This window comes from Nannobrachium achirus (genome assembly GCF_963921795.1).
Source record: "Nannobrachium achirus genome assembly, chromosome: 1".
Classification (NCBI taxonomy): Eukaryota; Metazoa; Chordata; class Actinopteri; order Myctophiformes; family Myctophidae; genus Nannobrachium; species Nannobrachium achirus.
Genome location: NC_137810.1, coordinates 50,851,375 through 50,875,776, shown reverse-complemented (window position 1 = coordinate 50,875,776; position 24,402 = coordinate 50,851,375). Strand labels below are relative to the sequence as shown.

The following is a 24,402-nucleotide window of genomic DNA, read 5'->3' as shown; positions in this document are numbered from 1 at the left end:
CCCATTTTTATTGTAGGGCCTATCATGATATCATCCTGGGCGTTTCTGATCTCTCTGTTTACGGAAATAAAGCAACCATAACGTTTTGTGTTGCCAAAAAGAGGGGGGAGCGCCGATGTTAATAAATTCCCACGACAGTCCTCTGTGACACACTGCCACACTTTCCCACGCACGCGAGAGAGCTCCCTGCTTGTGCTTGGCCCTGGCTGTGTGTGTGCGAATTATTTCTTCCCTAGCTGAAACTCCTCCTGTGCTCCTTCTCGTCGCTCGATCGCGGAGGGGCGGGTGTGTGTGACAGACTGACGCGGTGACTGACTGTAATTTTACGCGCACGGCGCACCAGCAGTGCACGAGGCGGGCCACTGGCGCTCTGGAGATCATGTGTAGTCCACGCGCCGAAAGTAGGTTAGTGTGGAGCCAAGCAAAGTAGAGAGCAGAGACTGTCCACTACCGCCGTCACGGAGGAGACTACTAGAGTGTTTGCCTTGCAGCTGCCGTGCGTGGAGTCTTTGATATATTGTTTTTTACTGCTTCCAGACCCGAAACAGACAGTACCAGTTCTTAATATTCGCTTTTCAAGCGAATACCTCGCTCGTAATATTCTAGGAAAACAGGGATTACGTTCGTAATCTTAACGTTCTCTCCTCTTCTTCGCGGAATAAAAAATAAATAAAAAAAAGAAGGAAAGTCCTCAGGAAGCTTTTTTCTTTTTTTGTTCGCTTTATACGTTTTCGTCGGGATCTTTTTTTTGGGACAAGTTGCTCAGAAACATATGAGGATTTGTTGTTTTCGCAGTTTCCGACAGCTCCATTTTGGAGCTAAAAAGCCTAGGTCGTTTTCTATATTTTTCGGGAGATAAGTAGCACTGTGGCGCCCGCCGACAACATGAGAGGTGAGTTATATCATGCAAAAAGTTATTCATAGCGAACAATGTCACTTTTAGTCAATGTCATTTGTGTTTTTTTCATTGATTCTTATTATTCCGGAGGGACATGAGTAGGCTATACTTTCAAAGCGAGTCCGAAGTGCGTGTGACAGTGAACAGAATGTCCACTTGCAAGTCTTGCATGCATGCGAGCATGCAGATTGCACGGCCCAGACACTTATTTTTTTGTGCTAAATTGCACATTAGCCTATAAGATAACAGTTATCTCCATTTAATTTTAGACTTACACAAACCTGCATCATGAAAATAATATTGCAGCCAGCCACTATTCTCAATATCGAATACGAAATGTTGTTTTTTAATTTTTGTTTTATGTTATTTTATTGTCGACGCACATCCGTATAGGCTTTGCTTACAGAGGTCTGGTCATGGTCAGGTTGTAAAAAAAGCATTATTGTGCCTTTATTCTTTGTTTTTGCCTCTTGTATTGAGTGTAGCTGGAGGTGTAATTACTCCATTCCACCAGTGGAGCGACTAGTTATGTAACGTGTGGGGAGTGAGTGAATGAGTGGAGATTAAAGAGCTGTCAAACTACACGGTGGAGGAAAAAATATATCGTTTCATAATCTCTTTTTTATTTTTTTTATTTTTTTACCGTGCCAGCCGTGATTGACGTTGCATCATCATAATGGATAGATAGATACTTTTAGGCTATTGTATATTAAACACTAGTCATGTTGTGGCGGTATCATCGCATTTAGTTCAGTTCTGTTAAACTTAACTTGATTTCTTACAGTTGTCTCATAGCTCTGGGCTTTTTCGTATATTTGATTTAATTCTGTGAGTTGCGTGTGTTTTTTTCAAATTCAGCATCATTGCATCATGGCCGTCATTGTGAGGGAGAGAGACAGATCCAGGAGAAGAGAGAGAGAGAGTGGGGGAGAGAGAGAGAGAGGGAGAGAGAGGGGGAGAGAGAGTCCGATGTACCATTGACCCAGTTATGTCACAGAGGATTACACAGCATTCTGTGAGAAGGGAGGGGAGTGGGTATGCAGTATGCACTTGAGGTCTGCCTTCATTACAGAGATAATTAATTATCATAGTTGTTATCATCAGCTGTCAAGGTACCCCTAAGCATGATGGAAACCGGAGGAACCTGATTTCAAACTGATGCCTGTTCCTAACATCAATGCTACCTTTATGGCTGAACACAAGGGCCCTATTTGCAAACTGCTATTTTGGTACAATCAATGCTGTTAAATCAAACCGAGTAAATTATGTGTGCTTAGCTGAACATAGAGCAGCTCTTCTCCCGAAGAGTGGAGTCCTGAGTCAGGATATGGGCACAGCAAGGACCCGTTCACCTTAAAAGCACAGCAGGGCACCTTTAAGCTCGGTTTCCCTTTGTGATCTAAGGTTGCTTACATCAACCAGAATATGTGTCAGCTTGTTTTACTGTCAACCACTGCATGCTGCGCTTACCCTATTGTGTAACGCGGCGGTGACATCATTCATCTCTCTAAAACCCCAAACATAAATTAGTTAGCAAGATACAGGAGACTAGGTTAAGGTAGCAGCACTTTGTTGTACAATGATTTTCCATTAAATGGAATACTGTACTGTAGGCTACGTACAGGTGCATAATATCGCAAATGTTGTTGTGATATTATGCACCTGTAGGTAGCCTACAGTATGCAACAATAAGCTCCAGGCCAGACTAAAAACTCAGTCATCTTACAGCAATTCAAACAGTGTCCATTCCTGTTTCACTGAAACCAACAAGGTACTGCTAGTGCACATATCCATGATAGCCAAAACATTATTAACAGCTGTCTGATGAACATTAATAAAACATTCCTCATCCACAAATCGCACTACCATGCTCATCGTTTAAATAAACCCAACAGCTCATTGAACTAATCAATTTCATTTAAATAGTATAAATAATCAATCATTTAATCGATTAGAAAATAATCAAGCCACATGTTGGGCATGCTATTATAGGCAAAAATATAATATCTTTCTTAAAATATTTCCAAACAATTTGCAACGCATTGTGAGTTTGTAGATTGGCTTTTTCCCCCCCGCTGTTTTTGCATGACACCGGTGTGCAGCAAAGTATGAAATAGGGTGGTTAAACGATTCATTGATATAACAAAACAAAAGTGCTTCTCGACTATTTGATTAAAGAAAACATCATCGATAGAATAATCACTGTGAAAATAATCGACAGTTGCAGCCCTAGCCATGATACCATAGAGGACAGAGGTGCCAGACCACTCTGGAAATCAAGGGTAACCTTACTGGAGACTGGCAGCTCTATTCTCCAAGGGCACTGCTGTGCCTGTGCTGAGTTCAGGCTCAAAGCCACTATCTATCTGTTAGGCCCAGGGGGAAGTTCACAGTTGGCTACAGTATGTGTCAAGGTGCCCCTTCTCTCTGACAGCTGGACGCTAAGTTTCCACTCCCCTCAACATTCCCCTGCCATGCACATTATGGCTCTTCAAGTAACAACGTGTTATAGTGAACCGCACCATACTGTACCCTTGACAGTATTATGACATTTCGAAGAACTTAATTTGGCAGCGCAAACCTAATATACTCATACGTCATTCTGTAGATGCTGTATCAATTGATGTCAATATTACAGACTTCAGTGTGTTGTCATACAAGTGATTGTGAGGCTTTAGATGTGGCCACTGGGATGGGGTATGGCAAATTACATCTGTTTATCTAATGGTGCTTGGGGCAGGGACAGAGAGGTGATTAAAGAGATGTGCAAGAGTAACTGCTCAATTGGGTTTGGGCATGAAGCAGGACAAGTCAAGGCACTTCATCTTGTTCAATCACTGCTAGCCTAGGAGAAGAGAGAAATAATGAATGCGTAATGTGTAGCATGTATGTAATGATTGCAATATAGCGCAGCAGCTAGCTATGCAACAAACTAATTTGTTTTACCTTGCACTTGCATCTGTACCATTGATTGGAACACACAACTTGCACAATATCTAGACATCTGACAGTCGCGTAGGCCTATACAACTTTTGTGAAGTGAAGAAGAGACATACTGTATGCAACCAGAACAGGGGCTTGTCATGTTGCAGACTTATTGTACATCGAGTTCAGAATCAGAGTAGAATATGCTGTCAGGAAAGTACTTAAATACTGTAAGTCAAAATCATTCAGCGCAGTGTTGACTCAGACTGTATGAAATGCATGTTCACTGTTGTGTACTGTACCAATGTTACCTAATGCATTGCATACTGTTGGCTACAGATCAGTTCCAGATATAGACTAGCCATTAGATAAGTAAATTCTTAGCTCATACTTGCTGCACTACAAACTCATGGTAGCTGCAGACGGGGGACTTGCTACACTAGTTCAAGAGATATAGTAGTTATAAGAGTTACATAACCTTCAAGTACAAACATATTGAGGTGCGTGTCAGCCCTATTTGACTCCCTTTACTTTCTAGGTAGGTCAAACTGAAGTTATGACTACCCACATAGCTGTTTAGAAAACAGGTGTTAGGTGAGGCCCCCTCTTAGGAAAGAGAGGGCGAGAGAGGGAATTAAGTTTATGAACCAACAAACACATTTTAGCCTGCAATAACCTTTTGATTAACTGGTAACATATCGTATCACAACATAATATACCATACTGTACATGCCTCCTCCCACCTCCATAAGCGGTTCGAATGTAGGTTAAATATACAATATGGGTAAGTAAATGTAAAGTGTACGGTAAATAGGACCTTTGGACTCTGTTTGATTAGGTGGGATGAGAGACCGAAGTCTCCCCAACAACGTGGGGTTTTACAGTGCCGCTTAGGAAAGTGCTGACCAACTGAGACTGCACTGACACGGTTACACCCCGCCATTCCGAAACACCGCCATTCCGAACATTGACTTCTAACCCTAACCCTACCCCTAACCCTAACCCTAACCCTAACCCTTACCCTAACCCTAACCCTAACCCTAACTAACCCTACCCCTAACCCTACCCCTAACCCTAACCCTAACCCTAACCCTAGTCAATGTTCGGAATGGCGGTGTTTCGGAATGGCGGTCTGACACCACTGACGGACTGACTGACACACACAGAGAAAGTCCTTAAATCTCCACAATAGATTAGGGTTGTGAAGCTGCTAGGCTTACCGACTAAACCAGTGGTTCCAAAACCTACAATAGCAGCATCTACAAACGCTCAACGTGTCGCTTCGCGCCGCAATTGCGATTTCCCCACTACTTCTTAATTATTATAATTTTTATTTAAGGATTTTTTTTAGATGTGTTTGTTTGTTTGTTTGAACATTTATACAATTCATAATTTTCTTGTTATTTCAAAAATATATACGTATTTCTGGGGGAGAGGAAAATATTTTTTTTGTAGGAAAAGATAATTAGATTTTCATTCGAGTCGTGACCCATGTTCCTGGTGCACTGGAGTTAAATTCCTAATGTCGATTAAAATGCATTTGCCCACAAGAGGTTACTCCAAAGATCGCCTCCATACTAATTCTAATGGTATTCTTGTGACTTAAATATGAACAGTGGCTATGCTTAAATTATTCCACTGCTTATAGATGGTATCTAATGCACTCACTGAACAAGAAATGATAAATGCTTGATTGATGATTACAATTTCTTAGTACAAATATAAGTCCCCCCCCCCCCCCCCCCATCTTTTCTTTATAATGCTTTCTACAGATGTGAATGGCTTTCCTAGACTGGCAGGATTTCTTTCCTGCTTGTGTAACTACTCTCTTAGAACAAAGCAAAGTGGCAACATTCTAAACATAGCTGGTGAGAATAAAGCAACCATTGTCCACACCTGACGAAGTGAAATGACATGACTTCACACCCACCAATTTAAACAAACATCCTTGACCCACTGACCAAATCACCTAAAGATTTTCTTTCTTTCTTTTTTTTCCAAAGATATTTTGGGCCTTTTCCTTCCTTTATTGATAGTTACAGTGTAGACTAGAGAGAGACAGGAAACAGGGGGAGAGAGAGTCGGGGAGTGACACTGGCTCGGGATTGAACCCGGGACAAGCTGTCAGGCGTCAACGCGCGTGGTACGCACCTTAACCACTCAGCTATCGGCACACCCACCTAAAGTTTAAAATAACACTATATTATCAGAATAAATATTTAGTAGGATGTTGGCTTCAATTCAACTGTTCAGTCGAGCACAACCGACCCTACATGGCGGGCGGTCTATACTCTGAATAGCGTGCTTCAAGTGAGAAACATTCTCCGCGAATTAATTAGTCAGACATGTTAGATGTGTGACAGCACAATAGTATCATATGATAAGCTGTCATGCCATGGTTTATGTAACGTTGTGTTCATGGACTGACTCTCTGGCGAGACAACTGCGCCAGAGTATAAATAGATTTATGGCCGATCTCCAAGACAGCTGAAGCTTCACTCAAATACTTGACGACGTGTTGCAACAAGTCGAGCGCTATGGTAGTATAAGTAGTTACTTCTGTGCCCCCACCTGAAGCTTATTGCACCAGATGCATTTTAAAAGCAATTTGCAAATGTTACATAAGTAATGAAATATCTAGAGGGGAGGCACTACCCTTCCCTACCTCTTCATCAATCTTTCATTAATCAAATCTTAGATCGTTTTTTCCACCACCCGAGAAAGACCCCCCCCCCCCCCCCCGGCCTGGCCCCCCTCACCCTGCCTTCCCTCCCTCCACCCACTCTTTGCCCAGTGAATGAATGAGTCAGATTTGGTTCCACCTTAATACCAGCAAGAAATCAGATTACATCGCTTGCAAGGTTGCCACCAAAAAAGCACCTCCCCCTTTGCTGAATGGGAAACTGTGTCAGTGGAACAGCTCCTGAGCTCGGGCGCAGCGGTGCCGGGCGGGCGCAGGAGGTGCCGAGCGGTGGCAAGTGAAGTGGCGAGTCAGAGGCTAGAGCCGTGTTCGCTGGCAGCCAATGGGGGGAGGAGGAGACGGAGGAGGGGAGGCTTACTGCAGGGTTGCCACGACAACCTCCTTTGAATATGTGTGCTCATGGAATGCGGCCAGACGGCAGTTATATAATAGGGTGATGGGAGGGGGGAGGAGGGGGGGGGGGGAGGCACAGGATGGGGGAGCGAGGAAAGCAGTGACAGAGTGAGAGAGGTTTTTTCCACTGCTCTTTATTTATTTATTTTCCCTCTTTTTTTGTAGGTCAGTAGGAATTCTATACCGCGGAAACTCTCAAATATCTCATTGTTGAAAAAAGACATCGACGTAGACAAAGGAAACTGGCCCTTGTTGTGATATCATTTTTTACCTCCTTTTGATTTCTAAAATGGTGATATCACCCACTAACCTAATTTGCTTTGCATCACATGTGACAAAAATCCACCCATTCACATATTGAAATTTTTTTCTCACCCTTTAATAATATGGATCGTGCTCTGGAGAGCCTGTAAAGGCCAATTCAATACTGTTGCTGCAATTTACAGGTTACCTAACACTTCTGCGTCACCCAGCAGAAGTAGTTGAAAAGAATAATTGTTTTCGCTGGCCCTCCACTGCCGAGTCAAATCAAATCCTAAATGGCGACAATTCGCACACACACAATTGTTATCTTGGAATTGCCATTTTGAAGGCCGGGCTATGCTGGTTTTGCGCGGACGCCTGTGAGAGGGTCCAGAAGGTCTTTGTCAACCTGTTAACATTTAGTTCACCCTGGAGGAGGAGGGACATAGAGTGAGCTGGTGAAACTTTATAACCCCGGGCCTCAAGCTAATGCAATTGACCTGCTATTCTGGGCCTAGAGGAGGCCCTGGTACTTAGATAAACAACATAATGAAAAGAACAGGCTGTTCCTGGAGCAGGCAGCTTAGGCTTTAACAGTGAACACAAGGTGTAAAACATGTAGGCTTGAGTGTTTATTTTATCCATTATAGCGGAGGCAGTGTGTTTTGACCACTTTCTCCTCAGATAATACATATGTTATTATTTCTTTTTTTTTAGAGATAAAACGTCCTTCCTTATATATTGTGCATGCGTGGATGGCCTGACATGACAGAGAGCATGCATTACGCTTGAACAAGGTGAAGTGAGTCTAGCTGCACCGTGTTGTGCCGCATCCAAGGCTGTGTTTACCTAGTTTGACTTCAGGAATCTTGTAAATCTGGGCTGTCTAGAATAAATATTGATTTATTATTAAGCTGCCGCTCATATTCGATATGGATGAGGTGTTTTATTGGCCGATTAGGCAGCTAGTGTGATAAGACCAGAAGACAAACGTTGATTGTTCGCTAAACTGGCACAAAAACACGTCTTTATCGTAGTGCTCTTGAACTGTTGCCAACTTTGTGTGAGGGCAACCCAAGGCCTGATGAAGTAATCTCCTGGCAGCGCTGTAGTCTGCCCCCACTTTAGATGCATATCTTTTTTTCTCACAGTCATCATTTGCTAGAATTGAGAATTGTACTGAGCCCCCCCAAAAGAGTGTTATTTTCATTTGACTGGCACTTATGGCTGCACTTATCCAGGCATTATTATTACATTGTCTTGATCCACATCATGATGTTATTATTATTATTTTTTTACCTTACATTTTTACAGAGGGGAGAGCCCCGAACTGAACTCATGCTTACTTCAATGCATGAGGAGTGACCAGGGCACTTTCCCTGGTAGGATGTAGCGCGGAACACGTTATTCCAACCAGTTCCTTTCCCCTCCTTCAGGCACCCAGACTGGCCAGGGGGAGGCAATATACGTAGAGACCAGGAATACTGCATGGTTTTTGGGAGGGTACTTACCCTAGGGGACATGGGGAGAACATGCAAACTCCACACAGAAATTATTAAATGTTCTGAGTTCGTAGGTCTGTTATTTTAGCGTTTTTTTAACTCTTTTCTTTTTAACTCTCAACTATTATTATGACTTGCTGGCATATATATATCCCAAAATAGGGACGCCAGGCTGAAAGTTGGCTAATGCTTCTTTCTGTCTCTCTTTATGTTCCCAGCCCAAATAGAGGTGATACCCTGCAAGATATGCGGGGACAAGTCATCAGGGATACACTATGGAGTCATTACCTGTGAAGGCTGCAAGGTGAGCCATCCTCCACCATGTTTGATCATTTTAACCAATTAGATCATTGATCAGTTCTGTTTTCCCACACATAATTCAGTTGTAGCATGTACATTCTTTTCCCTCTGTAAATCCCAATCCACACCAATGATTCACAACCCAACAATTTGCAACTAGTTGCAGTGTACAAACATCTTTTGAAAATAGCAGATCTACAAGCTCACAATGCGTTGTGATGCAAGCTTGTAGATCGGCTATTTTCAAATGGCCAAAATTGATATAAATTGAAAGTGTTTTGTATAATATTTAAAATCTACAAAGTAACTAGTAACTAAAGTGTTCAAATAATTGTAGTAAAACTACAGTATTTGAATCGAGATTTAAGTAAAAGTATTGGAAAATGGAAATACTTAAGTAAAGTAAAGTAAAGTATTAACTCCTAACTACTATTATACCCCCAGACACTTTATTTTGCACACCCACACTGCGGTCCCTGTAGAACCTATTATTCATTAGTGTGTGTGCACTGTGCATGTGATCTTTGTACCCAGGGTTTCTTTCGACGCAGCCAACAGAACAACGCCATGTACTCCTGCTCACGTCAGAGGAACTGTCCGATCGACCGGACTAACCGCAACCGCTGTCAACACTGCCGGCTGCAGAAGTGTCTGGCTCTGGGCATGAGCCGTGATGGTGAGTTCAAAAAGGAACTGTCTGTTTGGGCCTCTACTTCAAAGGGATATTGTTTTAGTTTTTGTTGCATTCTCAAGCCAATTATTCGAGGAGACTCTTTGTGTCTCCATCGGGAACAAAGCAGGCTCTTTGTGTCTCCATAAGGAACTTCTGCTGGTTATCAAATTATTGCAGGGTCCCCCACGGTCATGAAATTCCTGTAAATATTTTGAAATATTATTTTTCCAGGACTGAAAAAGTTTGGACTTGATCACGGGCCCTTGAAGGTCCTGAAAAGATATTTGAATATGTATTGTTTTTGGCTATTGATTTTGTTACCACCTTCTATTTGCCGAGCTGCATATCCGACGTGTTGTGAGCTTGTAGATCTGCTGTTTTTTGGCAAATGTTCCACCCCAGGATAATGGGGTAATATCGTAAATCCCGATTTCTTTCGTCACACTAATTGTGTTCATATGGTCCCATCCCTAGCGGTGAAGTTTGGCCGCATGTCTAAGAAGCAGCGTGACAGCCTGTACGCCGAGGTCCAGAAGCACCAGCAGTCCCAGGAGCGTGCCTTGGGCGTGACCCACGACGAAGGCCCCGACATGGGCATCCACGGGCAGCGCGCCTACAGCCGAGGCTCCAGCTCCGCTCTCAGCGATCTGGATGACATAACCACGCTGCCTGAAAGCCTGCTCCTTGATCTCCCCTTGACCCCGGAGGGCAGAGGTGGAGATTACTGCCTAGAGATGTTGAGTGGCAGCGCAGGTAGCAGCTCCTCCTCTCAGAGCTCACCAGAACAGACCGGCTTGGATTTTGTAGATGTACACCACATCAAGCACGAGTACCAGCTGTTGCATGATTCTGGGCTCTTCTCACACGCCATTCTCAACCCCTTGCCTGAAGGTTGCTCCCTGCTTGAGATAGGTCAGTAGAAATCCAATACAAGGCTCACTCTCATCAGAAAGTCAAACGTATTTATCACTTATGTCTCTTGTTGTAACCTCAAAATGTCTGGGGAAAAACGACAACAAAAAACGAAGTTCGTTTTTGTTCCAATACATGTTATTGGGTTATTGTTGCGACCAAAGGTCGCAGTTTACCATGAGAAATGTTGCAGCTTGTCTCCGTCTGGCTGTGTCAGTCAGTACACATTTTTACAGTCTATTGGTTGGTTCCCTTGTCACTATGACATCACAGGTGACATCACCTTTGTAAAAGTCCATATTTGGGTATTCCCCAGAATCTCTTTTATGCCAATATATGAAGATCCCTGATGTTATCAATATATATCACTGGCCAGATGGCCAAGCCATGGCCCATATCTGTGTGGCTGGTTCAGATAGGGCTCCATGTATGGGCATAAAATATGTTGTCCATATTTTATGCCCTTCGGGGATCAATTGAAAAATTTGACATAGCCTGGCAACCTTTCATGTCATTCATAGAGAGCATGAAGGCAGAAATTGTAACCGCAACATAGTGCAATTATATCTATTTTAGTTTAGTTTTTTTTTACTTTTCTTTTCTTTTCCTTGTCTTTGTCATGTGTTTTTCTTTTCTTGTTACAGGTCTGTGGGGTGGGTGGGTGGGGATTTGTATTTGTATTTTCATGTTTGTTTGCATAAAGAAAAAATGATAATAAAAAGACCTTGATCAAAAAAAAATATGTTGTCCATATATGGGCATTCCCTGAAACAAAATCCGTTTTATGCCCATATATGGAGATTTACGATGTCATCAATCCCAGGACCTAAATGGCCCAAGAGTCTGCTTTACTCTGATTTACAGTTTACACCCTACCTTCCCTGAAAACGTTAATATTAAGTCCATATATGTATATGGATAATTAATATATTAATAAAGGATAAAATAAATACAATGTCCATATACATGGGCATTCCCAGATGATGCCCTGTTAGGGTACCCCCTTATGCCCAATTGCCCATATATGGAGAATCCCCAGGCGCCCTGAGGCGTCTTACTAATAATAATAATAATAACTTGAATTTATACTAAACTTGAAATTGAGATTTGACCTGAACTTAACAGTTGCTCCTCCCTATCCAGAGCGCATCACCCAGACTGTGGTGAAGTCCCACATGGAGACCAGTCAATACAGTACAGAGGAGCTGAGGAGGATGGCATGGACACTTTACTGCCCTGAGGAGACGCGCTCCTACCAGACCAAGGTACAGTGTGGCTTGTTTGGACCAATAGGGTGATATATCAGTACCAGACACTGAAGGCAGGTTGGCTTACAGTACAAGATGAACTCTTAAGCGCAAAATCACCACTTCAATCCCCACAACAGCTATGATCCATGTCAAATTGTCTCTGAGCAAGACACAAAACATATGACTGTTTGACCTTGTCTGACACAGTTCAGATCAACGACTCTTTGTTGCAGACAGATATCTCCCAATTTTACCTGAAAAAGCAAGACAGCAGTCAAAAAGTATACCGGTATACTAGTATTATGTATAGGAGAGACCATGCAGGTTTCTCCCAACAACAGCCAAACTTATACTGTGTTTCTTGTCTTTCTCTCTCAGTCGGCGGAGGTGATGTGGCAACAATGTGCCATTCACATCACCAATGCCATCCAGTATGTGGTAGAGTTTGCCAAGCGCATTACTGGCTTCATGGACCTCTGTCAGAACGACCAGATCATCCTCCTCAAAGCAGGTCAGTGTTTCACTTTGGCATCACATTACACTACAGCCCATACATCTTCATTTCTGTTTCTCTACAGTCACATAATTGCTTACTAGTTACTAGTTCTTTATATTTGGTGCCAGGCACCAGTAATGTCCCATCGCGGCTTTATGGAGCTCCTTGTGCAAGCACCCTGAGAGTAAAACATTTTTGAGCATTCATGCTTTTTATTACAGTATTACTAGACACATGCCTTGAAGCAAAATTACTATTATTACAGGTGTCTTTCTATATTTGGTGATTTGCAGATTGTTTTACTGGCTATCATCTAGTTTCTATAACAGGATAATTAAGGATAATTTGTGGTTTGGCAACGAAGTGCGACACGTCACAGACAGGAATTATGCAAATTCAACAGTCAGCGATGGCTGTTAGGCCGGTTTTTGCAAAGTCACAGATGCTGTCTTGAGTATCGTGGAGCAATAATTGGATGTCTGCCACATTCGCAGAATGTAAACCTCAGCTGGACTTGTAGTAGTTATAGTAACAATGGGCACTATTGCTGAACTATAAATGCAAAATGTGGCCAAAGCATATTAGGCTTAACATTGCGGTCAATCTTACAGAGTGCAAATATCACATGCCTATTGAGCGATGTGAAATGGCACTTTTAGATATTAAAGGTTCCTTTGTTCTCCAACAATCGTCTTTTCTTTTGCCCAAATTCCGTCTGTTCAACTTCAAGTGTGCATCTGAATACATTTTACAGTCTTGTTATCTTCCTTTGTACAAGGAGAAATCATTTAGAAATGTGTTTCTTGCTGTGTCCTTTTGTACCTCTCTGTGTGTGTGTGTGTGTGTGTGTGTGTGTGTGTGTGTGTGTGTGTGTGTGTGTGTGTGTGTGTGTGTGTGTGTGTGTGTGTCTTAGCATTATTTACTCTGTTATCCCCATATGCTGGTCCCTACGTCTAAATGTATGTGTTCTTACTACAGGCTGCTTGGACGTTCTGCTGATCCGCATGTGTCGGGCCTACAACCCTATCAATAACACAATGCTCTTTGATGGAAAGTTTTGTGGCCCCCAGCTTTTCAAAGCTCTTGGTGAGTGTACTGGTTTCCTCACTCCTTGCACACACACACACACACACACACACACACACACACACACACACACACACACACACACACACACACACACACACATACAAATACACACTAAACACAAACCCAATGCTTTTTAGTCCCTTTAATGGTTACAACGACAGCACACATCTTTAAAGAACATATTTAATGGCACTTTATTGTACCGACCCATTTGGGAGTTTCTGTTTTAATAATCATCTCATTACCTCCTTCCTCCCCACTAGGCTGTGATGACCTTGTGAATGCAGTGTTTGATTTGGCTAAAAGTCTGAGCCGGATGCAGCTCTCTGATGAGGAAATGGCCCTGTTCAGTGCAGCTGTGCTACTGTCGCCAGGTAAGAACACCCGCACCAACGCCGGAGATGATGATATAAGGCTTTTCTGCATCAAACTTAAAATAAAACCTGGGACCAGCCAAGTGACCAAGATATGGAAACCAATGCAGACATATCTTGTTCACTTAGTTCTCGTGTTGTTGTTACTTAGAGAACTAATGTCGTACGCTGTCTCTCCCTCCAGACCGACCCTGGCTAACAGACCCTCAGCAGATCCAGAAGCTGCAGGAGAAAGTCTACGTGGCTTTGCAGCGCTGCTTACAAAGAGATGGCTCATCAGAGGAGAAACTGGCTAAGGTATAGTGGCTTCAGCCTCCACCATCACTAACACTAAATCCTTAGTGTCCTACTGCAGTGGTTTTCAACCCTTTTCATATCATTTGGCCTCTCAGTCCCAAAACGTAGACTATTTTGTTATCGTTGGATAAGATTTTGTCCACAATTCCATGCTGTGTTGATGTGTTACCATAGCAGAGATAACAGGCAAACGTTGATCAAAATAAGAATTCTTCTGCATTAGTTCTCTATTTGTGTAGACTTCTTGTAAATTAAGTGATGCAGATGTTAAACAATAATTAAGCTCTTGAGATGAATGTATTGTTATGCTTCAACAGAACAGAGTTGCTTATTCTTTTTTTCCCCCCTTCATCTCTCTTTTCTTCTCAGATGGTTTCTAAGCTTCCTGTCATGAAGTCCATTTGCAATCTCCACATCGACAAACTGGAGTTTTTCCGTCTAGTTCACCCCGAGACAGCTTACACTTTCCCTCCCCTGTATAGGGAAGTGTTTGGCAGTGAAATCAACTTCCCCGATTCCACAGAGGGCTAACAATGCTCTGTAAAAAAAAAGAGAGTGATTCAAATATATACATTGAGGTTTAGGGAGGTAGGGAGAAAGGTGGCAACCAGCAGAAGCAAAACCAACCAGCAGCTCAGTGACAATCCTGCACGCTACACTTTAGGACCCACTCCTCTCACCTCTAATCTCTCATCCTTATGGAGTATCTTACACTGCCCTACTAGCCAGTCCAAGTAACTTCACCTTAGTAGTAGGTGCTGCTGGGTAGTCAGTGCACGCTACCTAATTGTTTTCATAAGGGGATGGGAGAAATTATTATATATTAGTTCAAATAATTTGTATTAAAAAAAACAATATGTTTTTTTTTATGAGGTGATCTTGAACATCTTATTAAGTTGAATTCCTCATTAGAACAAGTCTGACTTCCTTCCCAGTTCCCAAGTTCCTTTAAGCTAATGTTGAATGTACCCCTCCTTCACTTAACCGTACAGCACAGCCCCAGGCTTGATACAGAATGTACATATTTACAATCCCGACCCGTTTTTGATGAGATGTGCTGTAATGATTGCTTGTTTTAACTCTCAGTGCATTTTTTTCTTTTTTTCTTTTTTTCATTTCTCATTTTGGTAGTGCCCACACTTGACAGTTTTGTTATTTTATGAACAAGCTGTTTAAAGGGACCAAGATCAAACTCACAGACATGCAGGGTTCCAAACTGTGCAAATCAAGGGTAAAGACCCAAGTGTCTGCCGCCATGCACATTCAAGCTCTTGCACACTCAGCACAAAGACATAGCACTTATGCCGGCATACATGGGTATTTTTTACCAGCACACATTCAGACACTGATATATGTGAGCTCTGTTTTGTTTTTGTTTTGTTTTTTAATGCAATCAGCGACCTCAGTCCCAATACCCCTTCCCTTTGCGAATGCCACTTAGAAAGAGACGAGAGTGAAGAATTACAGAAGTATTGTGAAAGTATTTTAAAATGTTCCTTTTTATATAGTATCTATATTATATATGATAAGAGTTCAGAGAGAGAGAGAGAGAGAGAGAGAGAGAGAGGGAGGAAGAGATAATTGGAAGAAGGAAAAAAGAATGGCAAGGTAATGGTTGTTCTCAGGTCTCTCAAAACAAATACTGCCTGACCATACCTTGGGGCTCTGGGATGAACTGACTGGTGAAAGAGGAATGGTGGACGTATAGTACTTACTGGGTTAACTTTAAAATATGAATGAACACTTCTGTCAACAAGACTTTCTGTTCTCCTGCTCAAGAGACTGCCGCTTGTGCTGCTGAAAAGGTCAGACATTGGACATACCCCTGGACAAACATAGTCCGGGGAAACCAAGCAACGTGGGGTGAAGCGTTTACTCGGAGACGCTCCTGGAACATTTTCACTTCAACCCCCCGTCTACACGAGCCTGCCATCACAAAACCTCTGGCACGGGCAGAATTAGCGGGTCCAACGGTTCCTGGGAGTAATGAAAAGCAAGCTGGGAACATCTGAGACTTACAATAAGAGAGAGAGAACTCTGAGAGACACTGACAATTCTCTAGCCTACAATGTGGCAAAGCAAAGACTAAAGAATGGACTGGTGGTTGGACTGGTGGTTGTCAGTATGAAAGATTCGGTAGACCATCATAGTGGGGATTTATTGTCTTCCCCCTGTTCATATGGTTTCAGGCTTAGATGGCCTGCACTCTCAGTCAACTGAAGGTGCTCTCTCTTCCTAACCCCGCTCCCTTACTACCTCACCCTTTAACACTACATGGCACAGCAAAGGGTTGACAGAGCCATCAGCTACCCCCCTGAGTTAGTATGTTTACATTATCCATACTAGCGTTCTTCAGCAATACTATAGTTCACTGAAATTTGAAGAATAGTGATTTTTTTCTTTTCTTTTTTTGTCTACTCCAAGAACAGCTTTCAGCTCATTCCTTTTGGTCCAGGAAGCCCTACATAGATAGAGATCTCTCACAAGTAAGATCTCGGGAGAGATGTGTCAGGATGAACGTTTTTCATGAATTCTCCTTCCAAGGAGAGGGATTGAATGTCTTTAAGACGATTGTGTCATTCTGAAAATGAAAGCTTGTCCGTAGCATAGACAAGCACTTGCAAATTAACAGTTTGATCAAACATTATTCTTATTAGAATGTTTTTACATAAGGAGACAATCACTTTTGCCGGCCATTGATGGCTAGTTGTATTTAATATAACTAAATCTGGTTTAATTTTGCACTGCTGGAACAGTGCTGTTCTCCATACTCTATATGAGTTTATATAGTTAGTATGTAGGGGGATAGACTTTTTCTGGGTGCTTAAGACGGTGGCACGATGGGATTGTGCAATAATGTCTTTCCCGTTCTCAGTCTTGTGGGCCCTTGTCGCCCATTTAGGTGTTCTTTTTCCACAAGCACTCCGCAGATGGACTGTTAACAGTAGAGAACAAGAGATGACACTAAAGTCAGCATAATAAACATTCAGACAACTTCTGTGCAGATCTAGTATTAACTGACAAGAATGGATGACAGGTTTCTTTCTCTTTTTTTTTCTTTTTAAGACAGAAGATTGTAACAAATGTGCAATGTTTTGTGTTTCAAAGTCTGGAATGTTGAACAATGTTCACATTTAAAAGAAACACGATACGAATTTGCAGACCTACAAACTGCCCATAAAACATCCCTTAAGTAAAAGTGTGTTTTGAAAGCAGTTCCATGGGTTTGCAGTTAAAGTTCCGCTCAAAGTTACTCAGGGAGATAGCTTGGCTCTCGGTCCTATATAGTGTCTTCTTCAATTAGTATAGCAAGACACCTTGCACCAAGATAGAAGACCTTAAACCTTGATCACTGTGTACAGTACATGTTTTTGTGAATGTTTGAACACAGAAGAATCAAAGATTTCACCCCTGTCTAATGTCATTTTCACAAAACCTTTGAGTCTCAGTCGTAGAAGAATTAGGATCTAAGATAAAATGTAAAAAAAAAAGATGAAATATAAAAATTGGATTTTAATCTCTGGATCTTGTATTGGTTTTGTTGTGATCCTTTGTTTCTTCATTTCTATCCTCATCTGTACTGTTTAGTGTCCTGTTTTGTTTTTTGGAGAGATGTAATTCTATTTTTTTTAAAGAGCATTTTTAAAGATGTCTCCCTCAAAGTTTCTCTTTTTGTCATGAACCTTCTCTGTCTATCATATTTTCACTCTATTTTAAGATTATTGTTATTGAAATCAACATAGATTTTAATAAATAATTTATGATATGCTATGGATATAAAACCTAAGAGGTTATTAACACAGTAAAGTGTTATTGTTGTACAATGGGGATACAATATGTGGATTTAAGAATGTAATAAAGCTCTTTTTACAATAAAATGTTATTTGTATTTGTCCTTGTATATAAGACAAACATGAACGCCACACATGATTATTGGCACCCTTGATAACATTTGCCACATGTACCACATAGTCATACATCCTAATCATATTTGCAACATGTTTCAATGGAACTCATGAATGTTTCACACCCTACTTAGAATATTAAGCACCACAACAAAATCAAGGTTTCATTATCATACATATTGTGTATGAGTAAGCTATTGTTCAAGTTCCTCAGACATTGCAGCAGCAGCAGTAGTTAAAGGACAACTTTAGTTTTTTACAACAAGGGTTCATATTTTAGATTGTAATTAAAGAATATAAAAGATGAGTGTAAAAATTATTTCATTTACTTCTTTCTATTGTTTTAGAGATTCTTATTTCAGTGGTTGTGGGCATGCGTACAAGTGGCTAAATATGTCATTTTACACAGAATAAGCCCATTCCCAAGATAGAACGCAACCTTTCATGGTTGGATGTGACTTATGGGGGCTAGAAGTGTTACTGTAAATAGCAATAAAGAAACTGCTGGCTTATTGTGTCTAAAAAGACATATTTAGCCACTTGTACGCATGCCCCCATGCGTACGCATGCCCCACATTTTAGCACGGTAAACTCGATTAAAAAAATAGAACGAAGCAAATGCAAACATTTTAACTCTCACCTTTTCTTTTCTCTAATTGCAATCTAAAATATGAACCTTTGTTGTAAAAAACAAATTATTTAAAATAATAATAATAATAATTTTGTGTAACAGTGAATGCTAATAATAATTAATGATCAGCAGTTTGATTGATCTTAAATGTTTCTTTTTTTTTTTTTTTTTTAAATCACAAGTAGTTTTTCCAATTCCTGGTCCAAATCTTATTATTCTTGAGCCACATCTTATTAAACTGTCTAATAACAGTGGTTTAGTTAATTTTGACATGTGAAAATAGCTTCATCATAATTCTAAGGCTGTTTTGTCGTGGTGTACTGGTTTAGTTTAGACTAGACTATAGAGTCTGTAGGTTCACTCAGTCCCTGAAGATAAAGCAGGAGATATGTTAGGCGGCTAGGCCTTCTGAAAAGTAACCACCCTGTGGTAAGCAGTGTTTTATCTGAGCAACACAGTGCTTATTATCATTTACTTGCCTATAGCAGTAGTTCTCAAAAATGTCATAGGACCCATAAATTCAAGTTTGACCTCGGACCCCCATCTGAAAGTATTATGTCCCGAGGACCCCAAACAAGATATGTGGTGTTACATTTTTCAAAAAGACATTCAAAAGGTCAAAGTAGTTAAACTAATTTTGATATAGTAGGCTATTAACTCATTTTGCTGGGGACCCTCTGGAACCCACTCAAGGGCCCCTGGGGGTCCCCAGACCCCACTTTGAGAACCCCTGCATTAGACCACGGACCACCATAACTCTGAGAGTGTACAAATGGAACCAAATGGACCCTTATTTTGCTGGGGACCCTCTGGAACACAATCAAGGGCCCCTGGCCCCAGACCCCACTTTGAGAACCCCTGCATTAGACCACGGACCACCATAACTCTCAGAGTACAGCCCCATAAGGGTCAATGTCGTTCCTATTTCCAACTAACAATCATCATTTTCCTGGGGACCCCCTGGAACCACCTCAAGGACCCCTGGGGGTCCCCGGACCACACATTGAGAACCACTCCACAGTGGTCATATATGGGTGAATCAAGTGCCCCGCATTATCCGCCAGGAGGCGGTGTGCATTCACTTTCGAACATTGGGCTCTTGTGCTGTTTTGTTTCCTTGAACAGCATGTGTGGTAGTGATGATAGTAGGGTTTTCGCAGGAAGTAACCTTACAGATTAGCTCAGATTTGCAAATTTGTGGTGCAAACTAACTAACTTAGGTAACTATAAGTAAGCCTACATTTGGACAATTTTGAGGTATTTGTACTTTGTACTACAGTCTTTACTTGAGTAGCCTATTTGAGTATTTCCAATTTCCAATACTCTCCACTACATTTCAGATCCAAAAATTGTACTTTTACTGCACTACGTTTATTTGAAAACTTTAGTTAGTTAGTTGGTTAGATTATTTATCATCATAAAACATAGGCTGCATTAACCACCTCGACCATTTTATTTCAAATATGTTTTTTATACTTTTGAAAACTTGTGAAATGAAATGGGAAATTCTGCATAACGAGTTTCTACTTTTGGTACTTTCTCATCTAAGTAGACCTATATTTTGATACCAATACTTTTGTACTTTTTACTCAAGTCAATTTCGCATTCTTGTAAAGTAAACAGAGTAGGCCTATTTCTACACTTTTACTCAAGTAAAGGTGTGAGTACTTTTTCCACCACTGCAGGAACCCCTGATCGTAGACGTGGTCAGCTCAGCTAACAGTCAGGGATGGGATTTATGGCTCTTTGAAGTGAGCCAGATCTCTGGGATCCATTCCTTTCAAAGAGCCGTTCAAAAGACTGTCTCATTTTAGCTACTAGTTACATATTGTGAGCTTGTAGATCTGCTATTTTCAAATGATTTTTCTACATTTTATTCTTTGGAAAACTTGTGAAATGAGACATTCTGCATAATGAGCACTTTCTACTATTGGTACATTTTGATAACAATACTTTTGTACAGTTACGTCACGAGTAGCCTACATTTTAATTCTGTACTTCTACTTACTGGCAGAGTATTTCTACATTGCAGTATTGTATTATTGATACTCTTACTCTCTCTTTTTTAATATGTCAATGGCCGTTTAAAGGGGTACTGTCACCTTAAGAAATCATCTTAAAATATGAGTTGCCGTAATATTTTTATGATGTCATTGTGGGGATGCGCAATTATAAGCCAATCAAATTAATTGACTGTACTTAGACTACTTACTGTACTGGTCAGCTGTTGTTGAGGGGCGAGGGGCAGATTACACTGTGACATGAGTTTCAGACTATTTCAGACCGTTTTCAGAGAGACCACGTGACCTACTGTATCATACTATTATAATTTCGGGGTGTGTCAGCGGGCCTTTAAGTAAAGAATTGACTCCCCCTCACAAAGAGCCGTTCAAAAGACTCGATTCGTTCGCGAACGTCCCACCTCTATCTGTGTTCCGACCTACATACACAGTTACACACACACAGAGAGGAGGGAGTGCGCTTCTATGATTTCTCAACTATTTCTCGGCACTGACTGTTTTTCTGGCTGAAATAAAAACTGTGAAGTGTAATAGTCGCGTTTATTTATAAAGCGGTTTCCGCGCATTTCTTGCGTTTCTGGTGGAAGAGTAACAACAGTCCCCGAGGCTTCAAGATGTCTGTAGCGGGCTTCAAGAAACAGTTTTATAAAGCTAGCCAGGTTTGCAAAAAAACTTTCCTACTACTCTCTCAGTAAAACGTTAGCCCAGCTAGCACCACATTAGCAACATAGGCTAGCATTAGCTATCTAGCTAAATAGCTTATTTCTATTTGTATTTTTTTATGTTTTGAGATTCAACATACGTTTTAGCAGTAAACTAGATACCCAGCCAACTCTCTGCAGCTCTTTTTATGTTATGGTCTGTCGGATATTATAGAGCTGTCCAAGATGAACATGAACTGTTGTAGTCAGAGATATGAGGTTATATCCAAAGCTACATCACTGATGAAGAAAGTGACATGTAATATTTAGCTGTTTTGGCACCAAACTTTGGAAAAACATCTGTCGGAAACATTTCCAGTGATGGAAAAAGTACTCAAATGTTTAAGTTAAGTAAAAATATCAATTCTGCAATGTAGAAATACTCTGTTACAAAAGAAGTGTACTTCAGTAAAAGACTAAAAGTACAAAAGTATTTATTTGGCATCAAAATGTACTTAAAGTACCAAATGTATAAATAGCAGATCTGCTATTTTCAAATGGCCAAAGTATTTGGCTGAAGTGGTTAATGATCAAAATCTACAAAGTAACTAGGCCTAGTAAAGTTTTCAAATAATTGTTGTTGAGTTAAAGTACAATATTTGACTCTTGAGATGTAGTGGAGTTAAAGTAAAAGTATTGGAAATTGGAAATACTCAAGTAAAGTACAAATACCTCAAAATTATACAGTATGCCAGACATTGTTTGTAACTTTGTAATAACTGAATTAACCTGCAGCCTGCATATAGCTTTACCATGACACTCAACCCTCTAGCAGTGGTTCACCTTGTTAATGCATCAAGATAATTATTCACCTTTAAAATGCAGAAACTTTGCGTGATACTTGAGCTCAAAAACTGGGAGGTTATGGGAATTTGTTGGCAATGAACTTTTACACTAACAATTAAAGGGCTAGATCTCATTGACCCAGCTGTGAGCTTTAGTTTTTTACCTTGTTCATTTTGTGGCTTTGTTTAGCTTTATTGGTTGTTATTGTTACTTTTTTTTTATTATTGTTTCCTTTGATAGCCAATTAAATGAAGACCTGGGACATTGATTAAACAAAGTCAGAGAAACTAGACATCAACAATAATTATTTTTTTGAGGAAGTCATGACTTTTAACTTTGTTGTGGTTTTTTTGACACAGAAAACCCTTAGAGTTAAATTTGTAGGAATATGTGTTACATGTTTTGTATTATGTTTTCACTTTGTAAGCCATGACTTTCAGTCATGGGCACTGATGATTTAAAAACAAAGATTGGAGTCTCTTTCTTCCCGTCCCTGCTGATCTCAGCAGGAAAGACATTTGGTTGCTGCCCCAGTTTCCTGTCAGGAATGGGCTCAGCTCCCTGTTGGTTAGGGAGATAAAAAAACAAACGAGATTGTCAGAAGCTGTCATTGGAGAGAAAATCATCACTTTGGTTTAAATTGTGACTGAAAAATCGTGAACTTGCAGGGAAGATGTGTATGCGTGTGTGAGGAAGGAGCACAGTATTTGTTGGAGAGCGTGTGAGTTGAGCTCAAGCATTGCAGTGAAGGAGATGGATGGTAGAGAGTGCTCTCACCTAATTGGGACTGCAATGCAGTTGCTCTGCGTGCCAGGGCTCGGTGTGAGAGTCAATAACAACTTCATACACTAAAGCAGTGGTTCTCAACCTTTTCAGGCTGTGACCCCCAAAATAATCATGTTTTAACTGGGGACCCCCCCACCCTGATGAGCACTAAGAGTTGAGGCATTACATTTTGTATAACAAGGTTCTATTGTGAAAATAGCAGATCTACATGCACACAACACCATGCAACGCGAGGCGTTGTGAGCTATTACGTTGCGGCTATTTTCACAATTTCTGAGCTATTGCGTTGCGGCTATTTTCACAATTTCTGCCTCTAATATTTGACAATTTGGCCAATGTTTAATTTGTCATTTTAAAGGTATTAAAAAGTCCTTAAATTGTCACTTTAGAAATGTGCAGACAGTTAGACACCCTCTATCCACAACTTTCCAACATCCCATCGTGCATTGCGCAGAAGTTGCACAGAGCTTCCGGCGCCGCAGCCGAGTGTTATCTACAAGCTCACAACGATTGCATCTGCGACGCGAGTGCGACGTGAGCTTGTATATCTGCTGTTAACCGGAAGTGTGGTGCAAAAATGTCTCCAGTAAATTCCTTTATGTTGGTTTGTTTACTGTTGAGTGAGAAAACAATGTTGCACATTAAGTTAATCATCTGGGGACCCCCCCCCCCCCCCCCCCCAGGTTGAGAACCACTGCACTAAAGGAATATGATAGCTGTATCTCTGCCAGACACTCCTATTCATTAGAGTCCTTATTTATTAGAGTACTGTCTGTGTGTACACACACAGTGGTGCAGAGTATCTCAATGCCAATGCTAGGACGGTCACGAATCCCAATAATGTCATTTTACTTGAAGATTAATTTTCATACAAATAACAGATTAACAATTTCATTAAAATACATATTTCATAAGTTATAACTTTGTAAAAGCAGATCGCGTTCATGCATCATGATGCCTTGTCGGCGTGTAGATCTGCTATTTCCACACTTCTGCTGATCTGCTGTTTTCAGCATGGAGACGATTATGTAAAATAATTGTGAGTGATTGTCTCAAATAACTGCGATCAGAATAAACATTATTATCACTATAGGAGATTATGTAATAGTTGTGACAGGCCTAGCCAATACATTAGCATTAGCATTGGCCGGGCAGTAGGCATTGACTGGGTCAGACATTTACAGGAATTAGTCTCACATGTCCTGCTGCTGCTTATTTCGCATGTCTTCTTCCAGGAATGCAGGAAGTTGGCTGAAGTGAGTGGATATCTGTGTGGTGTGTTCTGCAGCAACCCAGACATCCTTCTGTCACCTTGACTTGTGTCACTTGTTCCCCTTTGTTTGTTTTTTGTTTTTCCAGAGAATTCTTGTCACATCAGCTATCGAATGTCAGAAAATGTTTTCTCATAGAAAATCCGTACCACCAACAACAAACAAACCTCAGTCCCAGCAGCCGTACCAGATATGCTCGCTAGACTAGAGGAAATGGATGTTTACACTATGAGAGGCTTCTCGCTCAG

General features: G+C 41.0%; 2 protein-coding genes across 2 annotated transcripts in view; both read left to right on the top strand.

Annotated features, from left to right (window-relative positions):
* The first annotated feature begins 427 nt into the window (after window positions 1-427).
* rorca (RAR-related orphan receptor C a) lies at window positions 428-17,916 on the top strand. Its single transcript, XM_080726456.1, has 10 exons — window positions 428-892; window positions 8,881-8,966; window positions 9,497-9,638; window positions 10,110-10,547; window positions 11,691-11,812; window positions 12,176-12,308; window positions 13,272-13,379; window positions 13,646-13,756; window positions 13,941-14,053; window positions 14,423-17,916. Exons 1-10 carry the CDS (start codon window positions 886-888, stop codon window positions 14,582-14,584), a joined length of 1,422 nt encoding a protein of 473 aa, XP_080582582.1. The 5' UTR covers window positions 428-885; the 3' UTR covers window positions 14,585-17,916.
* A 3,149-nt stretch (window positions 17,917-21,065) lies between these two features.
* Window positions 21,066-24,402, top strand: part of sh3gl1b (SH3-domain GRB2-like 1b) — a 34,101-nt gene continuing 30,764 nt past the window's right edge. The window contains exon 1 of the mRNA XM_080729366.1: window positions 21,066-21,269. Within this exon, the coding sequence (XP_080585492.1) occupies window positions 21,225-21,269 (45 nt within the window). The 5' untranslated portion in view covers window positions 21,066-21,224. The remainder of the gene's footprint in view (window positions 21,270-24,402) is intronic.